Source organism: Bubalus kerabau, chromosome 6 (genome assembly GCF_029407905.1).
Source record: "Bubalus kerabau isolate K-KA32 ecotype Philippines breed swamp buffalo chromosome 6, PCC_UOA_SB_1v2, whole genome shotgun sequence".
Lineage (NCBI taxonomy): Eukaryota > Metazoa > Chordata > Mammalia > Artiodactyla > Bovidae > Bubalus > Bubalus kerabau.
The window spans coordinates 84624925-84638436 of record NC_073629.1 but is presented as its reverse complement, the minus strand read 5'-3'; the positions used below and the strand labels follow the sequence as shown (position 1 = coordinate 84638436).

The 13512-nt window shown below is 41.3% G+C and overlaps 1 protein-coding gene across 4 annotated transcripts in view; it reads left to right on the top strand.

Annotated features, from left to right (window-relative positions):
* Positions 1–10441, top strand: part of NFIA (nuclear factor I A) — a 400419-nt gene extending 389978 nt beyond the window's left edge. For all 4 annotated transcript variants that reach the window (XM_055585662.1, XM_055585661.1, XM_055585663.1 and 1 more), the window contains one exon: positions 8218–10441. In XM_055585662.1, the coding sequence (XP_055441637.1) occupies positions 8218–8235 (18 nt within the window). In that variant the 3' untranslated portion in view covers positions 8236–10441. The remainder of the gene's footprint in view (positions 1–8217) is intronic.
* The last annotated feature ends 3071 nt before the right edge of the window (positions 10442–13512 follow it).

The window sequence follows — 13512 nt, the reverse complement described above, 5'->3', positions numbered from 1 at the left end:
GTCTCTTTCATAAAAAGATTTACAAAATGTAATCATTGTTGAAATATTCCCTTTGAACTGCCGTGTCCACGGGGGTCTCCGGCTCCCAGAGTCGTGCTTCATTAGAACCCCCTCACAAGCGGCTCCAGAAGGGCAGGTACACTGGTGGGGCCCGCTTTGATGTCTTGAATGAATGAAAGAAAAGCACAATAAAAAAGAGCTGTTGATCAAGCATAAAATACTCTTTAAGCTGACAGAATAGCAGCGTTAACACACCCTAAGCTGCTTTTCGTTTTTCCCTTTTTTCCTCACATTTTCCTGTGCTTTGTGTACAGTGGGGGTTTGTATTTTATAAGAAGTCTCTGATCTATGTAGTATGCCATTCGCTAACAAAAACCAAAATAGGATTGTTTCTGTCCCACTTGGTTGCCTGACTACTCCCTCCCTCCCCCTTCCCTCGCCCCAACCCCAGATCCCCTCTCCCCCTCGCCCGCAACTTCCAAGGCCTGCAGCTCAGCCTTGCAAGGCAAAGGCCCAAATGCCTTTCATAAACTTGAGCCAATTTCTTTTGTGCGGTTGGTTTCGCTGCTCTGATTTTAATACCGCAATTAAAGACAGATTTTTATTTTCTCAAGAACTTTCTCTTGCAACTGGAGAAATGGAACTGACACAGCTGCTACCTTTAACTAAGAAATTATATCATTAAATAAGAGCAAGCCGCCTTGCTGAGCAATGCCTTTCCAAGGGAACTGGTCCTCTGTAGGTCTCCTGTGGACCTTATGGCCTGTACACACTTTATAGAGAACCCATCTCCCCTGGCTTTCAGGTTTTCGGCACTTGTCTCTCAGGCATTAGTTCATTCAGTCCCTACAAAAACTGATAAAGTTGTTGTCTCCATTTCACAGAGTTTAAAACTGAGACCCAGGGGTGCTGACTTATCTAAGATCATTTAGAAAGTGAAAGTGTTAGTTTCTCAATCTAGGGTTAGTTTGTGACCCCATGGACTGTAGCTCACCAGGCTCCTCTGTCCATGGGGTTCTCCAGACAAGAATACTGGAGTGAGTTGCCATATCCTCCTCCAGGGGATCCTACCGACGCAGGGATCGAACCCCGGTCTCCTGCATTGCAGGCACATTCTTTACCATCTGAGCCACCAGGGAAGCCCCTTTAACTAGCATGTAATGGCATACTAGTTAAATGATGTGAAAGGTGAAAGTGAAAGTCACTCAGTCATGTCTGACTCTTTTAGACCCCATGGTCTATACAGTCCATGGAATTCTCCAGGCCAGAATACTGGAGTGGGTAGCCGTTCCCTTCTCCAGGGGATCTTCCCAACCCAGGGATCAAACCCAGGTCTCCCACATTGCTGGCAGATTCTTTCTGTTAACTCCGACTCCAGTGCCCCACCTCTTAGCACTATGCACGCAGCCCTCCAGTAAGTCAGCAGAGCAAATGTGAGTAGCCAGAGTGCAGTTTTTAATTCAGAAGTCTTTGGTTTCGTGAGGTAAAAGATTACTTGGTAAACATGTAAAGGGAGGCCAGAAAAAAGAACTTTGCTTGATGGTGAGACAGACACTAGAGCAAGTTGGAATATGGTGAAAGAGTCAGACTCTGGAACAACTGTTGGAATAATTGGATTGTGTATGTACTCTCAAGGTTTGGAGGTGCTGGATGGCTTATTGGGTAAAAAGATTAGTGTTTTCCCGTCTTGAGGTTTGAACCAAATGGAGGTCTTGGCTGGGAACAGCATGGTCACTCTCCAGGGAGTGGTGGTTTGGACAACTCCTCTGCGCTCGTAGTAAGCAGGCAGCCGTCCATGTTACAAAACTATTGCACATGCTGCGGCTGCAGTTGGCCCCACTGCAAGAGCTCTTCAGTCAGAACTCGCTGGGGTGGCTTGTGGAGACCTGCATGTCTCTGGGGAGAGCACCTGTCATTCAGGGAGATGCGGGCATGAGCCATGAGCATGGATGTGGCACAACCATTCTAGAAGTCACCCATCTCAACAACTTGTTGGGGTAATTGACACTGGTCTTTGGGCTTCCCTAGTGGCTCAGATGGTAAAGAATCTGCCTGCTAATGCAAGAGACACAGGTTCGATCCCTGGGTCGGGAAGATTACCCTTGGAGAAGGGAATGCCAACCCACTCCAGTATTCTTGCTTGGAGAATGCCATGATCAGAGGAGCCTGGTGGGCTATAGTCCATGGCCTCACAAAGAGCTGGACACAACTGAGGGACTAACACTTTCACTTTTCACTTTTGGAACCTTGGAGATTTCTTCCTTTATTCAACAGTGTTTATTAAGTCACCAGGCAAGACACCGGAGATGCCACACACAAAAAGACAGTTTGTTTTCTTGGGGAGAAAATAGGCAATTACAGTTCAGTGACTACGACAGAGGTAAACCCAGGAACTAAAGGCCTGGAGAAAGACCCTTTGGAAGAAGGGACTGCTAATCTGAGAAAGCAAGGACTAGCGAGTGTGTTCAAAGCCAAGGAGAGAGGGATAGCTCTGCCAGGTTCCAGCAGGGAGAAAGCATTTGGCTTTGGGGGACCTGGAAGAAGTGTAACACAGCACAAGTGTTGAGTATAAGCAGCGAAAAGATAAGGCCGCAAAGGTGAGCAGGGCCAATCATGGCCCATTACTGTTTTAATAGCTTCCTGTACAATAAACAAGTCTTAGTTTAGCATTATTGAAAGCAGGCTTTCTTGAACAAAATCAGACAAGAAAAATGGCTGCAGAGATCACAGCCTGTGGCTGGCAAGACCAATAACTGACACCTGGGTGCAGGGTGTCACCTTTGTCAGAAGAAACCAGTATCCCCATGCCATGAATGGCCCTACAGTAGTCTTCTAGGGGCCCAAGGACAGAGTCATGCTTACTTGAAGTCACACAACTAGTCAGTGGAAAAAAGAGGACTCGGTCCTGGGTCCCTTGGACATTGAATACTCAGCCTCATCAGCTGACAAAAGTTTTTAAACATCCAACTATGAGAATAGCAGGGTAACTGGTCTCTAGAAGGATACTGAAGTCTAAAGATCCAACTCCCTGGGAGCAGGTACCATATTTGTTGTACTCATATTCCCAGAGCCTAGTGTTATCAAGCACACAGTAGGATGCTCAACACTTGTTAAATAAGTGAAGTACTCCCAAATGAGGTATACTAACGTCAGAAACCAGGAGTGGACTCCAAGGCCTTGTCCATTTCCACTGGATCAGAAGGAGGCAGGGGAGGCTACCTGGCTTCTGGCTGATTTGCCAAGGACAGTTCATTTGGGCTAAACAGTGGGCTTTCGCTCATCCACACAAGAGCAGGAAGCCAAAAATGACTAACTGGATTAATGACCCAGCAGAGATAGCATCTCCTCCAGAGAGAAGTCAAGATGTTGACCGCAACTCCTGCAGCGCTAGTTGGCAGCATCCTCTTCGGGGGCTGATGGAGTATGAAGGAGTGGAGAGTGGGGGCAGAGGCCTCCCTGTGTTTGCCTGTTTCTGCTTTCTGTGTGTGAAATGTCCTGAAATAACCCACCTTGCCTGGAGAAGAAAGCAAAGTGTCACACCCAGTTCTGGATTCCACATTAACAACCTCCTTCCGCGGTGTTCAACTTTGCCCTTGAGGCCTTTTGTTTAACTTTTTAATTTGAAAAACAGATTCTGCTGCGTCACAGTCTGTTCCGCCCTCCCCACCCCCCACCGCAGCACCCTCTCTTTTTTTTTTTTTGGTTAAAGTAAAATGCAGCTATCTCAAACAGACTTGCATTTCCTTTTGTTTCTGAAATATGCATCCTGCCCTTTTAGTAAAAAGTGCATATAAAAGCCATTTTAAAATTCATTATTTACATTAGAATGTTTGATGTTAACTAAAGAAACTGAGCCTTCATCAACCATGTTTTAGGCACCCTTATGACCAAATTTTGAAAAATAGCCTCGGTTTCCTAATTGCTCTCCCCCTCAGATAGGAAAGGAAAGAGACTGCCACCGTCAAAGGTACCGAGTGCCATTTCAGGCTTCCTGCTTGCGATGAAGCCGGATAGATGTTGTTTATGGTTCATAAAACCTGGCTACTGTGAGTATTCCAGAATCCTGGCAGAATGGGATTCGAACTTTCATGGAGCTGTAAATTAAGGGGCGGGAAGTGTGATAAAACTCCTTAGAAAAAAGTGGGGGTGGGGGGCGGGGGGGAGTCACGCTGCAACGGTTAAATGAAATTTTATAAGCGCATTCAGTGTGGAGCTGTTTTGCATTACATGAGTTGAATACCTTAGAGACGCCACATCTGCAGGCACTTTATTAAATCCTTAGTCAGCACTTTCCAACCTGATGAGATTACTTCTTCATTTGACTGGAGAAGAGGAAAGCTGAGCTCTGGTCCTGGACTGCAGATTTCTTTTGATGTTTCACCTTGAACACTGAGAGAGGACAATCAGCCCCACTTCCAGCCCCCTCCTCACCACCTTAGCACATCCCGAACTGTAGAAACTGTGAATGTAGCAGTAATTTCCCTTAACTCTAGCCTCTGTGGGAGTGTGGATTTGTGGACCTCCCAAACAACCACAGCTGAGAGTTTCCAAGGGAAAAAAAAAGAAAAAATAGATCAAAGCTCTGTGTTTACTTCCTTAATGTAAATGTATCAAGATAACATCATCCGATATTGTATTGTAATATTGAAATTCACTGTAGATAAGGGACAGGGGTTCCTTTGTAGTCTGTCTGGATACAGTGGGTTAGATTAAAGGGCTATAAAATATGAAGGCAGAAACCATATGAAACCTAAGCTTGTGTTAGTAAATATCTGAAGACAATTTTTTGACTCTCCATCAATGAATTTTGTTTAATGTGGCAACATTTTCCCACTGATTTGCTCCTCAACCCCAACAATTTAACAATCTCAGATTTCTTTCATATTTTTCTTGTAGGACCCAACAAGAAAATGCCCAGAATTATTCGTCAAGTAATGTTTTGAAACTTGCACTACTTGAATTACAGATTTTGTAAGAGAATATCACAAGAGAAAAATGGGCTTTTACAAACATTATCTTGTCCATTGGACATTATTCATAGTTCATGAAAGTTTTTAAAAATCGAGTGGCTTAGACATGTGCAGCTATCACACTCATCATAATGGAATTAAGGAAGGTCTTCAGCTACAAACTGGTCATGAGAACATTTGATGAAATGAATGGGTTCTATTTTTTAGTCTTATAGTTGCTTATCTGCCATCACTATGAATAAATGATTTAATCAAGGAGCCCTCATTCAAAAGGGAAAAAAATTCCCTGTGTAGTTCCCCTAACCAGCTGACTTCCCATTCTGGAAAGCCTTGGTCAAGTATCTGGGTTAATTGTCATGAAGATTAGTGTAATGTTGAAATAAGGACTAATGGTCAAATTACAGGAGTGAAAAAGTTTAAGAATAGGTTTTGGTTTGGGCCTGAAAGGGTTAATTAAGTTTTTTTCACGGCTTATTAAAGACCCCCAACCCAGGCCTTCAGGAGTCATATTGACACCCCACCCCAGGGCAACTCTCTCCTCTGGTGACATGTTGCTGGTCAGAGCACAATGGTCTTCTGTGTCTGCAAATCATTGCTAAAATCATCTCAAGGAAAAAAAAAAAAGTTTGAAAGCTTTAACGTTAGACAAAAGCCCAAGAGCTGCACTGCGCAGCTCAAAAACCCGGAGTCAGCAACTTCTATTGATTAAAAACTAACCTTTAAAGTAACTCTGAGAGTGTGTGGTTAGCATTTAAATTTAAACATGTCATGAGTTGATTTGTGTTACTGAATACCAACTCAGAAGGAGTAACATTCACATCGCATTTTTTTTCTAATTCCCTTAAGCAGCTAAAGTATTTCATGAAATGTCAATAGGGCAAAAAGAAAAGGAGGGGGGGACAGCCAATGCTGGGCCTGTAGTTTTCTTTCCCATGCAAATATTCACACACACACCCCCCCAAAAGAAAAGTGTGGAGAGTGAAACACAATAATTAGTCCTTTGTCTAACTTTCCCAAGTGCCAGAGAAAGACAGATTAATTAAATACACAACAGTGTTGGTTTTTGGAGTGGGGGTCTCGCTTGCTGGGTAGGTCATAAATTAGGCAGAATAAATACTTCAGTGTGTTTGCAGTGGGCCTGCTACGTCAGAGCCACTGGAAGGTTGGTGGGAGGAGAGCGGAGGGTTTCTTGCTAATGATAGTCACGTCTGGGTCTGTCTGGTTGCTCTTAGCAACCAGACATGATGTAACACCAGGATGAACTTGAACTTGGGGGACTTGAAAAGAGAACAATAGACCAGAGCAATCAATAAAGCCTATTTCAGTGAAGGATTACAGAGCTGCTCTGGGGTAACCTTGTCGGCAAGGCACACACTGAATAGTAAGATGTGTGAAGAAACTTTTTTTTCCTTTGCTTTGCTTTTTAAGAGAAGTGTAGAGGCACTGCAGATTTTTGTAGTGCACTGAGGTTGTGTCCAGAAACTGTGGAATGGAAAACTGCTCCCCCTACTGACTCACTGGGTCTCAGGCGCTTGCTTCGAGAACTACGATGCAGCGTCAGGTTTAAAAAGTCTGGAATTTCACAACTGACTTAGAAAGTGTGAGAACAGACATTGTCAGCGTGACTTGCCGCATCCAAAGTTTGAGACTGTTTGGTTCCAGGGAGAACTCGGCTCTAACTCGGATCTGCGTCAGCTATGCGGGAGTCCGGCTAGAAATACGGTTTGGAGTCTGCCTCCCGGTTCCTCTCTTCCCCGCTCTTCTTTCTTTTGTCCAGTTCGATTTAGGCCCTGTGTATTTGCCAGGATGATTTCCTTTCAGGACACAAGAGGCTTTATTGTGCTCCTCAAAGCATGCGGTCAAAGAATAACATCTAAAAGTATACAGGATGAGTAGTTTTTCGGTTTAGACTTCAGGTTTTTTTTTTTTTTTTCTTCAAGTCCTCTGGAAATCAAAAGTAGCTTGTGTGACCAGGAAATCTTATCCCAACCTCCATGTAGCTATCATTTTTCCATTTATCCTGGAATCAAACAAGTCCTTGCTTTACCTAATTGAATCTCTTGGACACGGATGAGCCTTCATCTGACTCAATCAACCCAAATGCAACCCTTTCTGATACTGTCAACTCAGAGGTTTAGGAAGCATTTAATTTTGCTTGAGGTTGATGATTTTTCTGTGAATAAATGCGGTGAATTTGGTAGGGTAGTTCTGGAGAAAAGTTGGCAAAAGCCATGTACTTTTTTATTTCACTTGAGAAACTGACTCTGATACTAAACCATAATTGGTCACTTTGTTTAGCTAACAGAGAAAGAAGTGCCAGCACGTAGAGTGGCATATCACCAGATTTTGCCCAAAGCTAATCACCTAAGGGCTCATGGAAGGAAAAGGCAACTGGTAACTGGGTCCAGCAGTCAGATGCAAGGCTGTAAATAAACGTCAGAGGAGCAAAAGCATGCATGAGGGCTGTGCAGGTGGCCTCCTTTTTTCCTTTGGACACTATGGTAAAGTCTTTGATACCAGTTGATGATTATATGTCATTTTCTCAAACTTTATTTTAGAAATTTTGAGCTGAGAGGAGCATTTTACATCATAAAATCTACCTCATGCACATCTAAGGAGACTGAGTAGAAGAGAGATGCTATGACTTATCCAGAATCACCTGGGATTCTTGGTGCAGTGCTTATCCTACCTGAGCTCCATTTACTCCTCTGTCGCTTTTGATCCTCTGTGCCTGTTACAAGAATATTGTAATAGCATCTCATTGAAAAGGAGATGCTGTGAGATTCATCAGAGAAGACATCCATGATGATATAAAACCTCTCCCTTCACCCATTCTCCATTCATTCCACTCTTCTTTGTTTGGAAGCCTGTATTCCAGGCACTGAGCTAGGTGCTGAGGGTTCAATCAAAAACCAGGTGATAGAGCTTCCTGCTCTGCTACAGCTGCCCTCGCCAGATTGGAACATCCATACCATGCATGTGCTTCAAGTAGACATAAATACTTGGTTGTGCAAGTTACACTCAGAACATGGGCAGCCCCCTACAAAGACACTGAATTTCAGTTTCAGAAGAGTAAGATCAGGTTCAGAGTCTTAAGGTTTACTGTTCGTCATTCCTCTACTTTTACCAGTGAAAACCCCCCTTTATCCCTAACATCGATCTTGATTTCACCAGTGGAAAGGCCACAGTTAAAATGTGTTCTTTTCCAAATTGTAGCTCTAATTGCACTTTTTCTCTTGTCTTCCAGTCCTGGTACCTGGGATAAAAGTCGCAGCGTCCCACCATCCACCAGACAGACCACCTGACCCCTTCTCAACTCTGTAACATGGACGCATCCTCAACCCAGCGCGGTTACTTCACTGTCACTGGAAGGGGAAAATCAAATCAACTTGTACATGGAAACAGCAAGCATTATGGTCCAACAGCAAAGGCCATAACCTTTTGGGATTTTTTTTTTTAATACTTTAGGAACTGTTGTAATTTTCTCATATGGTGCTGGAAATGGTTGGGCTTTGTAACATTTGAAGTGTTTCCGTGGTTGCGTGAGCATTAGGCAGTGTGGCTAGAGAGGGTCTACCCTTGCTCACTGGCTTCCTGTTGTAACACACTTTCTTTACGGAGCCCGGCTGTTTCACAGTATTTCATGAATTTACCCACACCGGTGTGAGCCTCTTTGAGCAATCAGGAGGCACTTGGAGAACTAAATCTTTTGTAGTAGCTGAGATCTGCAATATATATAACTTACGGGACAGTCAAAGGGCAATGTTTTTCTGTAACATATTGGAAAAAGAAATCGCAGTTATGTTCCTTTTTTGTTCTTTCTTTTAGTTTGGCTTGGTTCAGCAGTCAGCCGTTAACTAGGTAACATGGCCCGGAAGGACAGTGAACCCACTCGCGTTGCAGAATAATCCCGAAAATGGCAAACTACTACTACTGCTATTCAGTTTTTTAAAAGTTTTGAAATGCTGCACTTACATTTTAAAAAAAAACAAAACATTTTTTCAACAATTTCAACAATGACACAAATTCACATGGTAATGGGGAAGATGGTCTGTTTTGACAGAAACTGACAGGAATCAATCAAAACAATCGAATTTTGAATTGAGTAAAGTGCAATTTCATTGGATAGCTAAATATCTTTGTAAGATAGAGATTGTTGAAAATTCTATTTTTGTTTTTCAAGTCCTTCCACCCCAGGACTCTAAATTATTGGGGTAAAAAACAGCCTTGCAAGAAAAAGGGGAGCTATTTTTGCTTTTTATGTTTTTTATTGTTAAACTTGTATCCCTTTAAAAACTGAAGGAAAATTTAAAAAAAAAAACAAAAAAACAAATCTAATGGTGCTTTTACCACAATATGTTAACTACATTAAATGCTAATTAATTATTTTCTGTTATCAAAGCACATAACTAAAATAAAATCATGGTATCTGTTAATTTTATAAGCTAGAAGTCACTAGAATGGATTATGCCAATTCTGAAAATTTTTACATGTATCTGGCATCATAGGATTTATCAGTTATCAGACACTTCATTGTTCCAGAGATTGTCCAGAAAATTTAAAGACCTTTGCGCCCTGAACTGGGCTATGGGAAAATAATTTTAATAATAATAATGAAACCAATACTGAGACAAATGCTGGTGCCCATTCAGATCAAGGGTACTTGTTAGGGAAAAAAAAGTTTGCACCCCCAAATGTCCTGTATCTTATGTAAAAAAAAAATACAAAAAACAAACAAAAAAATAACAAAAAAAAAGTGCAAGTGATTTTTCTACCAGACAGCGAAGCACCCCTTTGCTTCCCATGCAACTTCAAGAAGGTTTCCTATACTATACATATATATACGTTCTGGTTGGCAAGCCCTGCTGATCAGAGAAAGTCTCTGCATGTTCTAGTGTTAGTAACTAATTTTTATATAGTTAATGTAGGATAAAGTAGAGTGCATTAAGACACAATATTGTAATCCCTACTCTAGGCACTTGCCTTTAAACGATGTTTTTCAGCCCTTCAGAAGGGTTCTACTACTGTCCTATACAATCAAGTAACTGAAATTCTTGGGAAGACACTTTGCTCCTCATCTTTCCCCCCCGAAACAATGTTGTTTTGTTTTGTTTTTTTTCCTTAATTTGCACGAAAACAAAAATTCCATATCAATGTGCCTTGCCCTGGATAGCGATTATTTGTGGAATTGTTGCACATGCTCCTCTATTGAAAGGGGTTTTTCCCTAGTCAAGCATTTGGAGACACTTTTTGTAAATGTGACTTTTATGTCAGCCATTGTCAGTTTCAACATCTAGAACTAAATAGAGAGTTAGTTGTCCCGCAGATAGGAGTAGTCTTTATTGTCCTATGTGGTCAGTGGCAGTGCTATTCTGAGATCTGTAGATGCTTAGAATATCAGTATTTTGGATGTTGCTGCATTTTACAATTTATTTGGAGTCTTCCTTTATTTCCCCCCCCCACCCCGCCCCCAGATATATGAAAATATGCAATACCTGCTTATATCGTGTAGAAAAGCTTAGCAATGATTAATTTTTCTTTTATTTTTTTTATTTGACCAAAGTCGGTGCTGCACTTGACGCAGTGTGTTTTAGGTGTCTGTCTTTGTACTTTTTTTGTGATTTTTGAATGCACGTGCGCAGGAAGGGCTCCTCTTAGAGAAGCAGTCAAACTGTGAAGCACTAAGCTGACCCTGCTTCAAGCAATTTTGTTTTTACAACTGTTCCTTTCACAAGCAAGCCTTAAAAAAAAAAAAAAAAGACAACTTCCCTTTTCTTCAGCTCCCACACCCCATTTTTCTTAGCAGACTGCAGTCAATCCACATTCAATACAAAGTATATAATGCCCATTTTTATATGCACGTTTTTAAACTTCCAAGTTCTGAAAATTGTTTACTGGTTATCTCTATTTAAGGAAAAAAAAATAAAATAAAACATTTTGGATTTTCATATGTGTCTGATAAGTGGTTGAATAGTCGTTGGCGCTGTCGTATGGTGTGATTGTCAGTATATGGTGTCACTTCCTCTAGCCAGCCAGCATACTTTGCCTTCCCCTATAGCACTTAGCTGGGCATTACTTTATTATGACATATGTGCACTAAAAAAAGAAAAAAGAAAAAAAAAAGAAAAAAAATAGCAGCTTTCAGTGCTTCACAGTGAAGGGAAAAAAGCCTAGACAAACATTTTGTCAGAACCTTGCGATAAGCCAAGGTATTACCAGTAAATTGGTTGTATATACAATAAAATTGCACCCTTTTTTTAAAACAAAACAAACTAAGCAATAGTTTGGGCAGTTTTAGTTGTTTTTAGTGAGCATGTTGTAGTCATGACTGCAAAGAGAGAGATTAACTGCCCACTCAGAAGATATGTAATTTGTATTGTTGTATAGTTTTATTGATTACACTGATTTATTCTACCCTATTTTATAATGCAGGACTTTTGTAATGTTGTTTAAATGAGGAAAAATTTCTGTCAAATTAGCCTAGTGAAATTTCTGATTGTTCATTATAAAGGCAGCGTTCATAGAATGGCTTTTCTTTCTTTCCCGCCCCCCTCTCCCTTTGGGAACTGGATTTAAGTTTAAAACTTTCCTGTTTCCTTTTTTTTTTTTTTTGTAAGTATTTAAATACAGTTTTGTTTGTTTTTTCTTTCAATGGTATAGCATATTCCTATGCTTGAGAAGTATAGGTCTACTGAAAACCATTGTAAATGGACGTTACAGGTATGCTGTATTTTTGAAGGTATTCTGTTGTATTAAGTTTGATGAAGCTAAAATTAGGGAACTCTGAACAGATTTGCAGGAAAAAAAATGTTTTAAAGGCTTTAAAACATTAGGGAGGCAGTCTAGGGTGATAACGAACAGGGGTTAAGTATTAAACACACTAAGTTATATTTTTGTTCATGTTTCATTGTCCAGAAAGCAGCAGGAAACTGTAGTTTAGTTGTGATCAAGCAGGAAAAAAGAAACATCAACAATACGAGTGTTTAACCTTTTTAGACTCAAAGTCAAGCGAAGATGTTTGAGGAAGACGTTGCTACCTGGGGTGTGTAGACTGACAGACCGAGGGCCATCCACACTTGAAGGCCCAGCCCTTGATTCTGAGACACATTCGAATTTTTTCTCTCCCTTCAAATGGCATTAACAATATTGGCAAAGATAAGTCCCTCAAATAACTCTCCATTTTTTTCTTTGGGAACTGAAGTCAGAGGCACAAACACTAAATCATATCATTTTCCTGTATCCTTTTTTTTTTTTCTCCCTTCTGGCCCACCTCCCTGCCACAAAAACGCTCCTTGTCTGACCGTTAATGGGCAGAGGCCCTCTTTCCAAAGCCCACTCTCTCCATCCCACACGTTTTTCTTTCCTTTGAGGTTTGACCTAGGTTTTCTGTTTCTTCACACCCTGGCATGACAGTGACTATGTCAGCCCCTCCCCGCCCCCACCCCACAGTCAGGCGTGGGCTACAGGCGGGCCAAGGTCCACTTCCCGAAGCGTGTGTTCTTCACGTTCTGACAGGTGAAGCGTAAAGGAACCCAGACTTCCCAGAGTCACAGTATTCAGACAGCCCACTGGAAGACGCAAAACCCCGTCTCAAAAAGTTTGTCTTTCACTTTTCAAGTCCTTATCCTCATAGGCTTTGAATTTTGTAGTTACAGTGTCATAAAGTATTTACAAAATCTGGATTAAGACAAAAAATGTTTTCCTTTTGATTTTTTTTTTTTTTTGTGGGGAGGGGTTTCTAAGAATGTCATTTAATGTACATGGCATCATGTCTCTGGAAGTACCATTTTGTCCGTAGCCGTAGTGGTCTCTCTCTTTCATTTTCTTTCTTTCTTTTTCATCTCGTCTCTTTTTCCTGGTAGCAGGCCTCCATAGAACAATCTAAAACACAACTGGCATGGTAATGTACGGAGAGCTTCAGTGGCACCTCACCACCCACCCTCCGAGACCTGTCCTAAGACTTCAGACAGTCTCAGAAAGCTGCACTGCCCCCAGCACAGCTTTCATTCAAATCAGCTTTTCCAAGGCCACTCTCGTCCTGAAGTCAATGCATGTATTTACTGTTTGACAGTAAACCCGCTCTGCCTTCTCCACGTCCAAGGCTGTGCATTCGTCTAATTAGTGTCGTGTATGTTTTCCTTTTATTTTTTCCAATAAAAAAGCAGTGGGATGAAAATTGCTTTGATATATAGCAGGTAACATTGAAGCTATTCCATAGCACTTAAGTGTAGTAAATACTGTGTCACCAATCCTGAAATCAATTTAATGTTTAATGCAAATCCATTACATGGTGCTATTACAGGCTGACAAAATGATTTACACAAATGTGACAACTCGGGCTCAATTCACTCTGCTTTCCAACAGTGTAAATGCATAGCAGTGTTTATCTGCATGAGAACTATGCACTAATCTATCTGAAGAAAAAAAACTATATCAACTTTGGTATCTACTTTCCGTTTACTTCAATCCTTGCCTTTTTGGTCATTGTTATAATGCCAGCTTTAGGACAGAAAGAATTATAAGAAAACCAGCATAATACCTG